This window comes from Xyrauchen texanus, chromosome 45 (assembly GCF_025860055.1).
Source record: "Xyrauchen texanus isolate HMW12.3.18 chromosome 45, RBS_HiC_50CHRs, whole genome shotgun sequence".
Lineage (NCBI taxonomy): Eukaryota > Metazoa > Chordata > Actinopteri > Cypriniformes > Catostomidae > Xyrauchen > Xyrauchen texanus.
Window position 1 is genome coordinate 19,170,744 of NC_068320.1, and position 16,070 is coordinate 19,186,813.

The window sequence follows — 16,070 nt, forward strand, 5'->3', positions numbered from 1 at the left end:
TTGTATGTTTATAGGAGAAAATGTGTTGAATGAAGATGCTTATTTTAATGACACTGTAAAATAGGACAAGGCTATTAACCAAGTGAGTGATAAGAAAGTCAGTTAGGCTCGAACATTATTGGTTATTACATCCCATTTATTAAGCATTCCAATAGCCTTAATCACACCAACCAGAAATCTTGCCAACATCCTCTTTATTTCACTTGAACAAGAAATGTTTGAGCCAGTAGGCATTTGTTACTAACACAATTACTAATAAAAAACAATGAAAGCACCAAAAATCTTTGAAAATGTTATTTAGGGAATAACAATGGCTAGAGTTGGTGTTAAACATGTCATCACTCCTTCATTGTCTTAGGTTGAACTGCTCTGTGACAGACTGTACTTGTTTGACACAGAAGAGGAAATGTTTGTGGTTGAATGCAATACTAACCTGACCTTTTACTGTAACAAGAAAACAAAAGTTGAAATTGTCACATGATTATACTCTAATAACAATAAATATTGTACATCCTGCTTTTGATAAGAATGGTTCAAAATAGTTTAGCCACTCTCAGTGATCCTTTAAAAAATCATAGTGTAAACAGAATAAATTTGAACAAGAGCATAGAAAGACAGAAATCATGCCAGTGGTCACACTATATTATGTAAACAATGCAACACTAACTCAATAAATATAACACAATTTAATTCATTTAAATATAAACATCAAATATGAAATGGAAACTGTCTAGCTCTTAAATGTTATTCATGCTCTTATAACAAAAGTCATCCTGTATACATCAAACTGAAGCCTTTGTTGTAAGAGGCACTATTGTACTATATCTTGGTTTGTTTTATGTTGGCATATACTGTTCAACAGTAATGCTTTGCTATCTTGTAAGACTAAAATAAACACAAACTCAGACTCTCAGACTCACGAACAGATACATTCAAAGTGATGTTTTCACAGTCTATTGTGTATGTGCATTTAAGAATGTGATCACCCTATTGCTGTAGTGCTGGACTTGCACTGATGACATCACAGAAGAGTGCTGTAGTTCAGCAGTCTCTTTTATCCAGACAGAGGCAGAGAAGTTAGCACCATCTGCCTCTCTGCTGAATCTCTGTGGGAAGTCACACTCCAACCCGGGATGAGCTTTACCGCATCTTGTAGTCATGGGAGATGGCTGCATCACAAAGCTGTCCTTTGAAATCAAGCTCGAAGGTGAAATCCAAGTCACGCTGAAAGAAATGAAGTTTGTTTCAGTGATTACTTCAGTGGTCGTTGCTTACTTTTTCAGGTCATATTTTCTTTTCATACTGTGCACCTTGTTTCTGTGTTTACCTATCATTTTCATTTATTTTCTGTTAGATGTTCTCACCGTCTCTGTTTCTCTTTCTAACTCCCACACATACAGCCTCACCTCGTTATTTTCGTTGGGCTTCACAGTGATGCTGCCCAGGATTTCCTCTCCTTTCCGCACAGTTAGGTAATCCTCCAGATAAAACACTGTCTGCTTCCAGTGAGTACTTTGAGCATCAGGAGCTTGAAGGGAATATTATCAGGTAATAACCTATGCTTGGTTATAATCTACACAACCAGTCTAAAGTTTAAACACACACCGTTTTTTAAGATAATTAGAAATATAAATTCAGTCAAATTTCTTTATTTCTTTTCAAACCCATTTTCAAACTTTATTTTAAACTAAACCTTGTATTTTTTTAAATGGATGAGTTGAAACAGGTATTGGAGACAAAAACAGGCACAAAGTGCCCATTGGTTGGTTGAGATAATGCCTTTAGTTTTCAGATCTGTAATCCGGCAACTTTGAAAAAGCTACAATATAAGATAGTTTTGATATGTTTTTTGTCGCTACATAATTCTCATAGTTCCATTTGTGTTCATTCATATTTTCAGTAGTAAAGTTTTGACCACTATTCTAATATGTAATAGTAATAATAAAAAATGGTGTGTCCAAACCCACTGGTAGAATAGAAGTAAGGGAGAATAAGCTAGAAGACAGAATGAATGAAAATCAATGTGTTGATGTAAGTGAGGTTGAACCTGTTGAAAATCCAGTCTTCTTGTGACACTTTGTGAACTCAATGTTGAAGTACGTGACAAGGGCGTGAACGTAGTCATTCCTCTGAATCTGCAGGCAGAAGGCCGAGGTGAACGTCAGGTCTTCGGTCTTTACCGTGTAGATGTCCACCTCCTTAAAGGGATACGTCACATCCAGAGCACTTAGGTACACAGAAACTCACACATTTAACTTTTTGCCATAGAGATAATGTTCTATATTTTGTTCTATTCCTCTGTGAATGGCCCACATTACTCCATATACAGTACTTATACGAACACAGTCCTTTGATAAATGCCCATGAGATACTTAAGCATAGATCTATAGATTCATTTTGAAATGCTGAAATGGCATTTGGCCAACCCCATATTAATGTGGTTTAGGTCATTTAGCCTTAACCCAGAAATTACACTGTATCCAGTTTAAAAGACTGTATTGATGCCTGTATGTGAATTCTACATTGAAGTATGGTTATATAGATACAGGAGTCGTATTGTTGGTGTTGGCACAAGTATTAGCCTTGGTGAACAAAGATTCTCTTATTCTTTGTCCAAACAACAGATCAGTGCCAGCTTTGACCCCTTCATTTGTTCAGTTCAACTTTTAATTTTGTAAACCTAACAAAGAGACTGATAATCATTCTCCTCTTCAAAGAGTTTCATCCCTCAGGAGATTTAGAGGCACATTGAAAGCCTAGCTGTCTCTTTCTGTCCTTTTTTCTTTCTCCTTTTATCTGCTGAACACAAACAACATTTTTAGAAGAATATATGAGCTCTGTAGGTCTATACAATGCAAGTGAATGGTAACCAGACTTTTGAAGGTCCAAAAATCACATAAAGGCAGCATAAAAGTAATCCATATGACTCTAGTGTTTAAATCTATATCTTCAGAAGTGTATAAGTGTGGGTGAGAAACAGATTTATATTTAAGTCCTTTTTTACCTGCCCAGTAGGTGGCGATATGTTTAAAATATTCGCCAAAATCACTAAAAGAGTCGCCAAAAACAAAAGAATAATGTGAAAGTGGAGATTTATAGTGAAAAAGACTTAAAAATTGTTGCTTCCTGCCAGTGCTGTATTGCTGTTTGAACTGACCTAACTCTCACGTGATGTTCATTCCACTGTTGTATACAGTGCATGCTTCTGACTTCTCGCGTGAATGCGCAATTGTGCTTACATCACTGATGCATCAGTCAGGAAGCTATTTCTTTTAAGTTAATAAAGTTTTAATTATCGATTTAGTTTTTACACAAACCTAAAGATTTGATTCAGAAGACATTAGTTGATTGGCTGGAGCCATGTGGATTACATTTATGCTGCCTAAATATACCTTTTGGACCGTCGCATAGCCATCAGTCTTATGGTACCTGTTTACATGCATTGTATGGACATAAAAGAGCTGAAATGTGCTTATAAAAATCTTCACTTCGGTTCGGCTGAAGAAAGAAAGACATACACATCTTGGATGGCTTAAAGTACGTAAATCATGAGAGGATTTTCATTTTTCTATTGATTTTTTTTCTACGATTTTTTTTCACCCTGTCCTACTGTATGGGACATACTATATATAAATTTACACTGGCATTTATACATTAAGGAACAATTAAATAGTTGGCTAATTTAATAGAATGATTAGTGTTCTGCAGGTGTTAAGATGAACACACATTACCACGCTTTCATCAAGCAGCTCTTTACTGAGAATTATTCTTTTATGTAACTCCCACGCTACATGTGTTCAAAAGTAGCGCATAGTCAGTCAGTATGATGATTCAGATCAGGTCTTGTCCACACATACACACACAGACATGCGAGTTTACAGAATGTGTACTCATACCTTTATGAGGCAAGAGTTGGTCACGAGTTGTTTCGGATCTACTATATCCACCAGGGGCTCCATCATAGCGATGTTCCGAATGCATGTCATATCAAAACCATAGACGTTCTCCCACCCTACAAGCACATAGATAAAGAGAAGAAAAGACAAATTTCATATTTAGACATTATAAAACTCTTAAATGTGATTAAAACACATTTTCTATACATTCTTTATGCTTATTTGTCTATCTTTGTACAGTTTGTGCGTGTGCATGGTCCTCTTCATTTGGACCTAAAATAGACTCTTGCCTTCTCTGTGTCTGGCAGCAACTTATTACATCCCCCTTCACATGAGTGTTAGGCTAAGGCGAATCTTACACTTACATCCAAAATAAAACACGAGAGAAAGAGAGCGCTCTTGCTGCGGGGGAGTAATAAAACCCAACAGAAATGTTTTTTTAATTTTCTTTTGTAAGCCAAATTAAAGTGAAGGATCCAAAGGGAGACACTGGTAAGGCCACAATGCAGAACTCCTCTTGTGAAAATGCTTCCTTTGTGCATTTGAGTTAATTGAAAAATTAACACGAGTTTGAGAATTTCTTGGAATTTGGTATGGCCCCTTTTGCATGCATTTTGGCAAGGACCTCACAAGTTTGTGCAAAACCTGATAATCATGTTATCAGAGCATTATTTGAGAATGTTCCAAAGAGCATCTTGTGTGCTATTTGGAAATCTGACTTTTCATTCAAAGGAGTTCACATGTGACAAATATGTTAATTTGATTAGTCAACCAGAAATAGTTTAGAATCTTACATATTTCTTCTTCATTTTACATCTTAAAAGGAATGTTCCAGGTTCAGTACAAGTTAAGCTCTATCAACAGCATTGGCATTTGGCATAATGTTGATTACCACAACATTTTATTTGAATCGTTCCTCCTTTTCTTAAAAAAAAAAAGTTACAGTGAGCCACTTACAATGGAAGTACTTATATAGCACTTTTTCTAACCTCAGAGGTTACCAAAGCACTTTACACTGTGTCCCAATCACCCATTCACACACACACACCAATGGTGTATGAACAACAGAGCTGCCATGCAAGGTCGTAGCCTGCCATTGGGAGCAATTTGGGGTTCAGTGTCTTGCCCAAGGACACTTCAGCATGTGGAGTTGTGTGGGCTGGGAATCGAACCACCAACCCTGCGATTAGCAGCCAACCCGCTCTACCACCTGGGCCACTGGAAGTGAATGGGGCCAAAATACTCACTTTTTCAAAAGTATAACCACAAGACAAAAGTATAACCATGATGATGTAATGTGAACAAACCCTAAAACAACTGTAAAAATGTCAGTTTAAACTACTTTACAGCTCAAATAATAGACAAGTTTTTAAAGTGCTTTTATAAAATTATAACCTTCACATTTCTGTCTTTAAACCCTACAAAAATTGGCCACGTTCACTTTCAGTGTCCCCATTCACTTCTATTGTATGTGCCTCACTGAAACCCAGATTTTTATAGTGTGCATTCACTTGCGTACTCACAGTGAATTTTGAAGTCTTTGTATTGCCGATCCTCAATGGCGACAACATATAAAGTTGCTCTGTCTGGAAACATAAAGCCCCCAGGCTTCTGAAATAGGACAGGAAAGAGAACCTAGGGATATAACCTCTGCAGAACTTATTCAGAACATGTTCAAAACAAAAACACAATCCATGTTTCTGGCACATGAATATCATATTCCTCATATTATTTTAGTGGATTCAAATCAATCTCTTTTCCTTCCTGTTCAGTGCAGCACAACAACAACCCTAGGATGAAACAATGGCCTGGCATCAACACGATTTGTTCTATAAAAATCTCTAACAGGCCACTTGTCCTTGTCATTCAGTGGCAGACATTTATCAGCAGCCGTGCTAATGGGAATGACTAGCCGCTCATTATCATTATAAATGATAGTTTTCAGCATGCACACATGCTTCACATTCTAATTAGTCTAACAACCTTGGCCTGGAGACAGTGCTTATCAAACACCCCCACACACACACACCCACAAACTGACCAGCCATTTGTCCCTGGCATAGATGACTGTATTGAGCATAGACTCGTAGAAAAGACAGTAGCCCATCCACTCTGAAATGATGATGTCCACCTGATCCACTGGTAATTCTGTCTCCTCCACCTTGCCTTTAATGATGGTAATAACTGAAAGACACAAAAAACACTAACACAGCTGACTGTAAGAAATTTGATGCTTTTATTGTAAAATGTAGCTTATTTTATCATCCAGGAATATCCTGAAATTTAACTGAACCTACTTAACTATCTTTACTTTATTCTACTGTGGTTACTTAAAGGGAAAGTTCACCCAAAAATGAACATTTTTGCAGCATAAAAGTAATCCATATGACTTCAGTGCTTAAATATATATCTTCAGAAGTAATATAATAGGTGTGGGTGATAAACAGATCAATATTTAAATCAATAAAGTATTTTTTTAACTATAAATCTCCACTTTCACTTTCACTTACACTTTACTTAGTTTTTGGCCATTCACATTCTTCATGCATATTGCCACCTACAGGGCTGGGAGGAGAATTTATTGTAAAAAAGGACTTAAATATTGATCTGTTTCTCACCCACACTTATATCGCTTTTGAAGATGTAGATTTAACCTCTGGAGTCGTGTGGATTAATTTTATGCTGTCTTTATGTGGTTTTTGATGCTTCAAATTTCTGGCCACAATTCACTTGCATTGAATTGACCTATGGAGCTGTGATATTCTTCACAAAATCTTCATTTGTGTTCAGCAGTAGAAAGAAAGTCATACCCACCTGGGATAGCATCATGGTTAATAAATGATAAGGTAATTTTCATTTTTGGGTGAACTATCCATTTAAGCCTATTGCTGAAGCTTGATCAGTTTGAGGGTGAATCTCACAAAACCTGTCAAAACAATTCTGGGTCATATGTTACTGTAATAGGATACAGTAAAAAAGTATATACTACAGTAATGATAATCTGATGATAATGACAAATAGAATAACGCGAATCACAAAAACAACCTCAAAATTCAAATGTCTGGATACATAACGGTAATGAGAATTAAAATTTCATAGTCTCAAAATATCTTAATGGTCCTAAAAAAGGCTTAATTTTCTTGACCCAGAATTTTTTTTCAGCTTAGAATGACAATATGAAGCCACATTTGATTTATGGCTTTCTTTATGGCATTCTTTTCCCTCTGTCTCTAATTCTCTCTTTTGTGCACTCTGTCATTCTCCATCCTCACCATCTCTTCTCGTTTTTGCTAAAGGCAGGTTGCCAGTTACTGTGCCTGTATGTTTGTGTATCTGTGCAAACACTGTGCCTGATTGTGTGTATACAGCATTGACTCCTCTCTCGCTCTGACTTAGGCTTCTCACTCGCCTGCTGCTTTCCAGTGTTAATGAGAGCTGCTATGGGTATTGGGCAGCTAAACAACTTCTGCCATCACACTATAGGAAGTGAGTATGCTGCTTCCTGTGACATGGAATTCTACTTGCCATTACGCTTTAAAATAACTTTCCTAAGCTTTAAAATAGATGGTGTTCTGTGATGTCTCTCTTGTTAATTGATGACTCGAAAGTAGGTTGCATATCTTACCATTGTCCAGGTGATTTGATTTGATGATTTTCTCAGAATACTCTGATATACTGGAGCATTCGATCTGCAGAATAAAAAGATAATTAGCTATTACCATGATACACTAGTAACTATTGCTCTAAACAAACCAATTGATATAGGCATAACCCATGCAAATGCAACCTCCATTATCCTATACAACAGATATCCAACTTTTTACACTCACACTTATAGGCTGTGTGGTAACAGTAGATTTTAACCATGCAAAATTACTTCGGTCACTGCAACTAATGTAGGCAACAGGATATGATGTCACTCTCCAGGGTTTTGTTTTGAATAATTAATACTTGATAATGCATTATGCATGTTAAACATACCATATATTCCAGATTCCAGCAAACCATGCAGTTTATCATCCTACTTTGAGTTTATATTCTTTTAAACTTGAATTGATATGAAATGTGACTTGATATCCAAGTTTGATTTTGAGCCAAGTTGACTAGTGGTCAAATATAATTTCGCTGTACGAATTCTTAGGCAACTGTTCGCCACACGTGAACTTTTGTGCACAGTGAAAGACAAATTTCTACATTATGTAAACAGTATGCTTGTATTCCCATTCTCCCGCATTTGCATTAGTATAAATAGATGTGAATGGAACACAATGTTTAATGTGATCAGACCATCAGTTTAATCCTTCCATTTTGATTTCCTGCCAGAACAGTTTTGTAATAGTTCAGTGGGACCCACTTTATATTAGGTGTCTTTAACTACTGTGTACTTAAGCATTAGATACAGTGTACTTATTATGTAAATACATGTTATTGCATTGTACTTATATTTAAAGTACCTGCATTTAATAACATGTGTAGTTACACTATTAACCTACCCCAACCCATACCCTAAACCCTAACCCTAATCTAAACTCTACTTCTAAACCTACCCTTACCTCAACATCAGTAGTAGCAAATGTAAATCTTGTGAGAATTTTGCAGAACAAAATGTATTTACACAATAAGTTCATTGTATTCTATGTATTTTAATGTTAGTACATAGTAGTTAAAGACATCTAATGTAAAGTGGGACCTTTCAGTCTGAATTAAAGGAAAATAATCTAGACAATAAAGATAAATATGTTATTTCTTACTTTTCTCCCCCAGATTTGTTCAAATCTTTGGACCTGTGAATGCTTTCTGCCTACATGTATCAGATTGCAACAGAAATAGAGTCCTCTTTTGATTATTATGGCTACACTAGTACTTGATCCATTGTGGGTGGATCAATGGAGTCTTAACTAACTACAGATCAGAAGAACAAGAACTATACTGATATAATCAGCAATCTCTCTCTTCCAATATGCATATGTGCACTTTGTTTGTGCATATTTGAGCTTACAGGAGGGAAAAAAGAAGACCTCTGAATATTATGGTTGCATGTCGTCCTCTAACTTAAAGCTATTGTATGCAGCAGTAAACATGCTTGTAATAAGTCATTTGTGTCCTCACCCCATATACATGTTTGGCCCCTGCCTTAGCGGCAAACATTGAGAGGATTCCGGTTCCGCTTCCCACATCTAGAACAATCTTATCCTTAAAGATGTGTTTATTGTGGTACATGGAGTTTCTATAGGTCAGTGTCCTCACCTCATCCTTTAGCATCTCCTATTAATGGGAGCAGAACACAAATATTTAATAAGACAAAAGCTACATTTTTGACAGTCTAATAAGTTTTGATCTTAACTGCAGTGTGGATAGTGTGGGATGTAAACTGGTATTGTGCCATTTAAAATGTGCACAATTACATAACAGTTGTAGATAAGTACATAACAATATATATATCTGCTATCTATAACTGCTATTCATTTAAAAGAAATGGGTCTATAAACTGGATCAGAAAAGTGAAGTTTGTTGTGAGAAAAGCTCTTGAATAATTTGTTTGCAGATGCCAATCGGTTTGACAATTTGTTATCTGATGCAATGACGTCCATGCAGTTTTAAAAGTGGCTTAAGTGTCCAAATAAATTTTTAGGCCACTGTATATCATTATTTGACTGAAAAACTAGTTTGCTGTACATGTTTTATTAGTGTGTGCGATACATCCTGAGAGTTCTTGGGATACTATGGCTTTTGTCCCTTATTTCCTCTCATCTGGACCTTTTCTATTGGACTGTGCTATGGAGGACATTATATAGGACACAAAGCGCAATGGCTCCAGGATTCTTTTTATAGAGACAGGTCTCCATTTAGCCTGCTGGGATTAACTGATACACATCTTTCCAACCACCCCCTTCACTCTAATTCACTCTCCTCTTTACATTCTCTCTTCCTCCGTCTCTCTATCTTACTCTTGTCCTTCTTTTATATGTTACCGAGAATGGTTCTTTTATCTGCAGACTGATCCAATTTGACCCTCATGCGCAAAACGTGCCAGTATCAAAGGTGTCATATTCTCAGTTCATCTTCTTCAATGAGGTTAGAAGATGTAGGAATGGTGACAGTGACACAGTCTGAAGTGTGTTTTTATGGCTGTCCACACATGATAAAGGTTACACTGAAGGACATTTCCTGTCCTTGATAGATAAGATTCAATATTTTACATTATCTAAAGGTGAGACAGAGAGATTAAGAATTGTATTACCTACTTATCTTAGACTGTCCTATTTTTAACCATTCCCATGTTAAAACCATCTAATATTTAATCAATAATTCAGAAGCAGCCTCTGGTGTAACTAGCACAATTACGTTTTAAATTGGACCCTTGATTACCTCATGAATTCCAAAGTGGGCATAGGAGTCAAAGTAGTAGTCCCGTGATGTCATCTCCTCTGGGTTTAGCAACTTGGCCATCTTGCCTCGACCGGGACATGTGGACAGTGCAGAGACATGTGGAGTATGTGGGGGGTGTGGAACATGGTGAACAGAGGTCACTGGCTTTGGTAGTGGAGATGGTTGCAAAGACTGGGATGAGGGCACACTGGAGATGCGTTGCTCTTGTTGCTTCTGCTGGTGGTGCTGGTAAAAGGGATAGTTCACCCAAAAATGAACATTATCTCATCATTTACTCACCCTTGTGTCATCCCAAATGTCTATGACTTTCTTACTTCTGCGGAACACAAACGAAGATTTTTAAAAGAATAATAGGTCCATACAATGCAAGTGAATGGTGACCATTCATCACTTTTACATCACGTGGGCAGCCGTGCACGTGTGCACTTTTTAGCTGGGAAAGTGATGGCACCAAGATGCACTTCGGGAAAATGACAAGCCAGTCATGGCAAAAGTATACCCTGATAGCAGTGACCTCTTTCAGCAGGATAATGTGCCCTGCTACACTGAACACATTTTTTGGGAATGGTTTGAGGAACATGATGAATAGTTCAAGGTGTTGCCATGGCCTCCAAGTTCCCCAGATCTCAATTCAATTGAGCATTTGTGGGATGTGCTGGACCAACAAGTTTGATCCACGGTGGCTCCACCTCACAATTTACAGGACTTGAAGGATCTGCTGCTAGTGTATTGGTGCCAGATACCACAGGACACCTTCAGGGGTCTTATAGAGTTCATGCCTCAGCAGGCACGTGGAGGACCAACAGCAAATTAGGCAGGTGGTCATAATGTTTTGGCTCACCGTTGTACCATTGGAATCATATGGATTACTTTTATGCTGCCTTTATGTGATTTTTGGAGCTTCAATGTTCTGGCCACCATTTACTTGCATCATATGGACCTAAAGAGCTGAAATATTCTTCTAAATATCTTTGTGTCCAGCAGAAGAAATAAAGATATACACAACTGGGATGACATGGGGTTGAGTAAATGATGAGATAATTTTAAATTTTAGGTGAACTATTTCTTTAATACAGTAATATATTAATCTGCAATTGTACTGTCAAACACAATTAGTGATTGGATTCAATAAGTACTACTATAGCGATAATCATAAACCAGCTTCACCAAGTAAATGTCAGTCTGAATTAGGAGCTATTTTGTACACTTATTAACACAACCTAAATATTAAAATCAGGTATGCAAAGGTAAATATGCTAATTAGTCCCGGAGCGGTTTGAGGGGAGGGGGGCGCAAAAAATACTGCAGCACCAAGGACAGCGCTCAGGCGCTGAACCCAATAGATGTCGGCAATTGGCGTGTTTAACTTTGTGTTCTATTAGTAACTATAATGCAGCATTTAACACGTTAAAATTATATTCAGCGTTTCTAATTGCGGTTTTGCGTCGGATGTCTGAATAACCCTGTGCAACACAAGATTCTGCACCTATCGTATTTAAATATCATAATATTAGCCACTATGCATTACGGTGTGGGGTGATCTTTATTATTTAAACAAGATGTGCCCTGCTGAGGCAGAACCATCATTTAGCACGTATGGCTATACACATCACCGGGCACAGATTTCTCTGACCTCCAAACCTGTACTTCATTAAAAGCGATCATGGGAGAAATGGCACGTTTACGCGGTTAGACTTAATCAGAGCTAATTTAAATTAGTATATTTTCGCAATTTAATGTAACTGAACGAGCGTTGTTTTAATAAACATGACTTAAGGAATCTTTGACTTACCTCCGAGCTCTCTGTCTCCGCCATCTTTCTGCGCAGGAGCAGGCACCGCGATGAGTGCCTCAGTCCCATACGAGCCAACGGGATCCGGATTAACTCGATAAAGGCAAAACTGTCTCTGTGTTTTCACTCAATCTCCTACCAAAGTTTTAGGATTTATTGCAATACGCAATACACGGTGTGGACTTTAAAAAAGGCCAATTTCTTTATTTGCTCGGGTATATTTTATTAACAAGAAGTGGCTAAATAAAAATTATTGGAGGAATTGTCAAAATGACTTTTTAAATAATACCATAACTATATGCTTTCGATTCAGAAGGCGACTTCTTTTGAACGATAAAATAGTCCGGTCGCCCATCGTGCAAAAAGCGCTACTTGGAGACCAGTTGAGCCACGGCGCGTCAGCATCCACATCACCATCACCTGCCGCTGCTCATCGCTGCATTACGTTGAGTCCGTCAGATGAGACCAGACCACATCTTTAATTCCTCATTTATCTTCTATTATCCTACTTAAATCAGTTAAACACTTTTAGTCCGTTGCAAGCAATTGCATGCACGCTGTCCATCTGCAAATGGTCAGTCAATGTGCGTCTAGAACACGCCGAAAGTTGCACTTCACGAGTTGAGAAAGAAGTGGCTGACGGAACACGAGCGCAGCGCGTGCACAGCTAGAGGGATATCAGTAGCCTACGTTGAGACCTACAGTAAGCTAAATTAGTGCCTCCCACATGATTGCACCTCCACTATTTAGTTATATATACATATATTTCAACCAAAACTCAAAATTTTCTCATCATCGCTTGCTATCAATATGTGTATGACTTTCTTCTGCTGAACACGACTATATTTTTTGTCCAGAAGAACATCTCAGCTCTGTGTGTCTGTACAATGCAAGTAAATGGTGGCTAGACCTTTGAAGCTCCCAAAATCATATAAAGGCAGCATAAAATAACTCCATACAAGTCAAGTGGAAGAATCAATATATTAAGAAGCAATATGATAGGTTTGGGTGAGAAACAGATCAATATTGAAGTCCTTTTTTACTATAAATTATCCTCCCCGCACAATAGGTGGTGATATGTACAAGGAACACAAATTGCCAAAAGCAAAAGAATGTGAATGTGAAAGTGGAGATTTAAAGTAAAAAAGTTCTTATATCCACACATAGCATAATGTCACGGTTTGTCGAGGAAGGACCCAAGTGCAGAAGGGAAGTGGAAGGCTTTTATTAAAAAGAACAAAGCAAACAAAACTCTCATGAGGGAGGAAACCACAAACTAAAACAAAATCAAGGCAGGACTGACAGGATAACTGGAACAAAACAAGGCAATTTACCATACACAATATAGTACAAAACAATCTGGCAGAGACATAAGGGAAGAAGGAACATATATTTGCAGCAAGACACATGAGGACAGGTGAAACTAAAGAACAATATCAAGGACTAAATGAGGGAGAGTGATTTGGGAACAAGGAGGCATTTTACCTTATAATAATTTTACTTATCCTTATGTTGTTCCAAACCTGTATGACTTTCTTCTATGGAACACTAAAAGTGATATTGAGTAGAATGTTAGCCTCGGTTAACGTTCACTTTCATTGCATCTTTTTGCCAAACAATGAAAGTGAGTGATGACTGAAACTGTCATTCTACCTAACATCTCCTTCTGTGTGCCACAAAAGAAAGAAAGTCATACGGGTTTGGAACAACATATGGTGAGTAAATGATGAAATAATTTGTACTTTTGCGCAAACTATCCTTAACTTTTGGATATGCAAATCTGAGCCCACTGTCTCAAGTGAGTTTACACGTGTCTATACAGAGCGAGGTGTGGGATTCTATATTGGAGTTGAATAGCGGCCCCCTCATTGTTTTTACATTCCACCCACTCATCTGCTTGTGTAATCCCTGAAGCAAATGTGGGAGGCAGTCCTGGCCAGAGGATACTCTCTCTCTCTCTCTCTCTCTCTCTCTCTCTCTCTCTCTCTCTCCCTCCTTCACACATGCACACACACACACACACACACACCGGAAAACACACTTTCACATACTTAATGAGTTTAAGATCGATATGCTCACCATCCTTCTAGATATTCTAAGATTGTTTGTGGATTGGAAAAATCGGTGTTTGTATGTAAAAATAGCAATGTAATAAATGGATTGATATGGTTAAAATTCAATCAATGTTTATTTTAGCACACTCACAGAAATTGGGATTATGGTGTGATCTACTAGACCAAAATAAAGGTAGGCTCTATTAGTTATCCTGCTGAGAGGACATGTGCTGCCCATGTAAAACACTGAAGGACTACCCACACATGCTGAGTAATACCACACACTTTCTCACAGCTCCACAACACACCGTCAATCACACAAAAGCACACACACATACCTAAAAACATATTCAGTAGAAAATGTGGGCAGTGGAGAGCAAAATCCATTCTTTGAATTCAAGAAACCCAGTGCTCTCTTTCTTGTCATTGATAGGCTGTTTCTTTTTTGTCAAGGAAATATCCTTGAATCTCAACAATTTTGTTTTCTCTCTCTTCAAGCATTTTCATAATTCACCACACAGAAACTCTTTTTATTTTTTAACTATATTTCATTTTGCATTATGTCTGTATGTCGATACATTTGTGAAACTTCTCTTTGGTTCCTGTTACTGGTAGAAACTGGCCAAAGCAACACCAAGATCATGGGTTCGATTCTCATGGAACACAAAAACTGATATAATGTATATCTTGAAGGCTTTGAAAGTTGCTTTTGATTAAAAAAAGTATGCCAAAAGCATAAATGAAACAGCAGGAATGTCCTTGCCCTTGCTGCCGGTCTGCTAAATGAAAGCTTTTTCTGAGACTAAAAACCCATTATGTGTGAGCGCACATTTATCAGAGGGTCAGTGGGTTTCTTTTATCCTTCTCTTGGTCCGTTTGACTCACTGTGCACACACGCACTTTCCATCCGCCACGAAGATGCAATTCTAAGCTTAAAACTGAGGGCACCAAAGAAGAGAAAACAATAAATGAACAAGGGAGTGGCAGAGAAAACCAAGCCAGAATTACAATGAGTCCAAGTTAAATAGGCTGAGTTCCTTTTCAAACGTCATGCATAGATCATGTTATCCTTTCTTCCTGTTGTTTGTACGTTTGTTGTCCCTGAAGTCACCCCTTGTGCTTGATTTCTGTCTAATTTGGGTCAGATATAAAGCTACTTTGCAGACCCTTGTCTACGAACACATCTGGGTAAAACATAATATGCAGAATTGTAATCTCAGTCAGAAGTGATGAGTTTTTATTTGCATTCTTCCTGTGTCAATATCGCAAGCTCCATTAGAAATCTTAACAGAGCCAGAATACAAATTAGTGATGACATTTCTCCCTTTAATTGGCTTCATCGCTCTCTCTGTAGACTCCCTCCATTAGTTCAGACATGATGGATAGCATTCTCTTTTATAATGCTGTTTCAACAGAAATAACTGTTACAAGCAGGTGACTGCAGCTCATATCCTCTGCCAATGGCAGTGTGTGTTCTCCAAATGGGATTTTGCCTTGATTAGGTTACTGGGTTTGAGGTTTTGAAAGAGAGAGGGACACAGAGGAACATCTGTCATTCTGTGTGTGAAAGGGAATGTTAGATTGCACGTCTGAGGCTTGTGTTTGAATTCAGATTCAACAGCAAGTTGTGCGTAAGATTAGGATTTCAACCAATGTACAATCAGCAGGCAATGAGAAACCTAATATTGTCAATAGTGTTTCTTACTTTGAGTCCTTTTGTAAATGTGAATTATTGAAGTCCATTGGGTAGTGTATTTTTGTCCTTGCTTTCCTCACAATTAGGAAACAACGCAATGGACAAGTGTAGGTACTTAAAGTAATTAAAAGAACCTTTATGACAAATCCATCTTCCTATAAGCAGCTATGTTTACATGCATTGATAGCCATCAATCCACAATCAATTAAATCTGATTGCAGATTTTGAATGTACACTGTAAA

At 37.6% G+C, this 16,070-nt stretch overlaps 1 protein-coding gene and 1 long non-coding RNA gene across 3 annotated transcripts; one reads left to right on the forward strand and one right to left on the reverse strand.

Moving 5' to 3' along the window:
* Positions 1-78: 78 nt before the first annotated feature.
* Positions 79-12,745, reverse strand: prmt8b (protein arginine methyltransferase 8b). Of its 2 annotated transcripts, none has more exons than XM_052118432.1 (10): positions 12,079-12,745; positions 10,266-10,511; positions 9,006-9,161; positions 7,522-7,585; positions 5,938-6,080; positions 5,420-5,504; positions 3,897-4,012; positions 2,048-2,198; positions 1,407-1,528; positions 79-1,224 (listed from the first exon to the last, which is right to left on the reverse strand). In XM_052118432.1, the coding sequence occupies exons 1-10, from the start codon at positions 12,145-12,147 to the stop codon at positions 1,141-1,143; spliced, it is 1,236 nt and encodes a 411-aa protein (XP_051974392.1). In that variant the 5' UTR covers positions 12,148-12,745; the 3' UTR covers positions 79-1,140. The 2 variants fall into 2 exon arrangements, with proteins under 2 accessions (XP_051974392.1, XP_051974391.1); XM_052118431.1 differs by having other exon boundaries at positions 85-1,224; positions 5,420-5,507.
* Positions 1,400-8,887, forward strand: LOC127637405 (uncharacterized). The gene is made up of 4 exons (XR_007969729.1): positions 1,400-1,548; positions 2,142-2,231; positions 7,293-7,382; positions 8,661-8,887. It is a non-coding gene; the product is annotated as an uncharacterized LOC127637405 (long non-coding RNA).
* Positions 12,746-16,070: the final 3,325 nt, after the last annotated feature.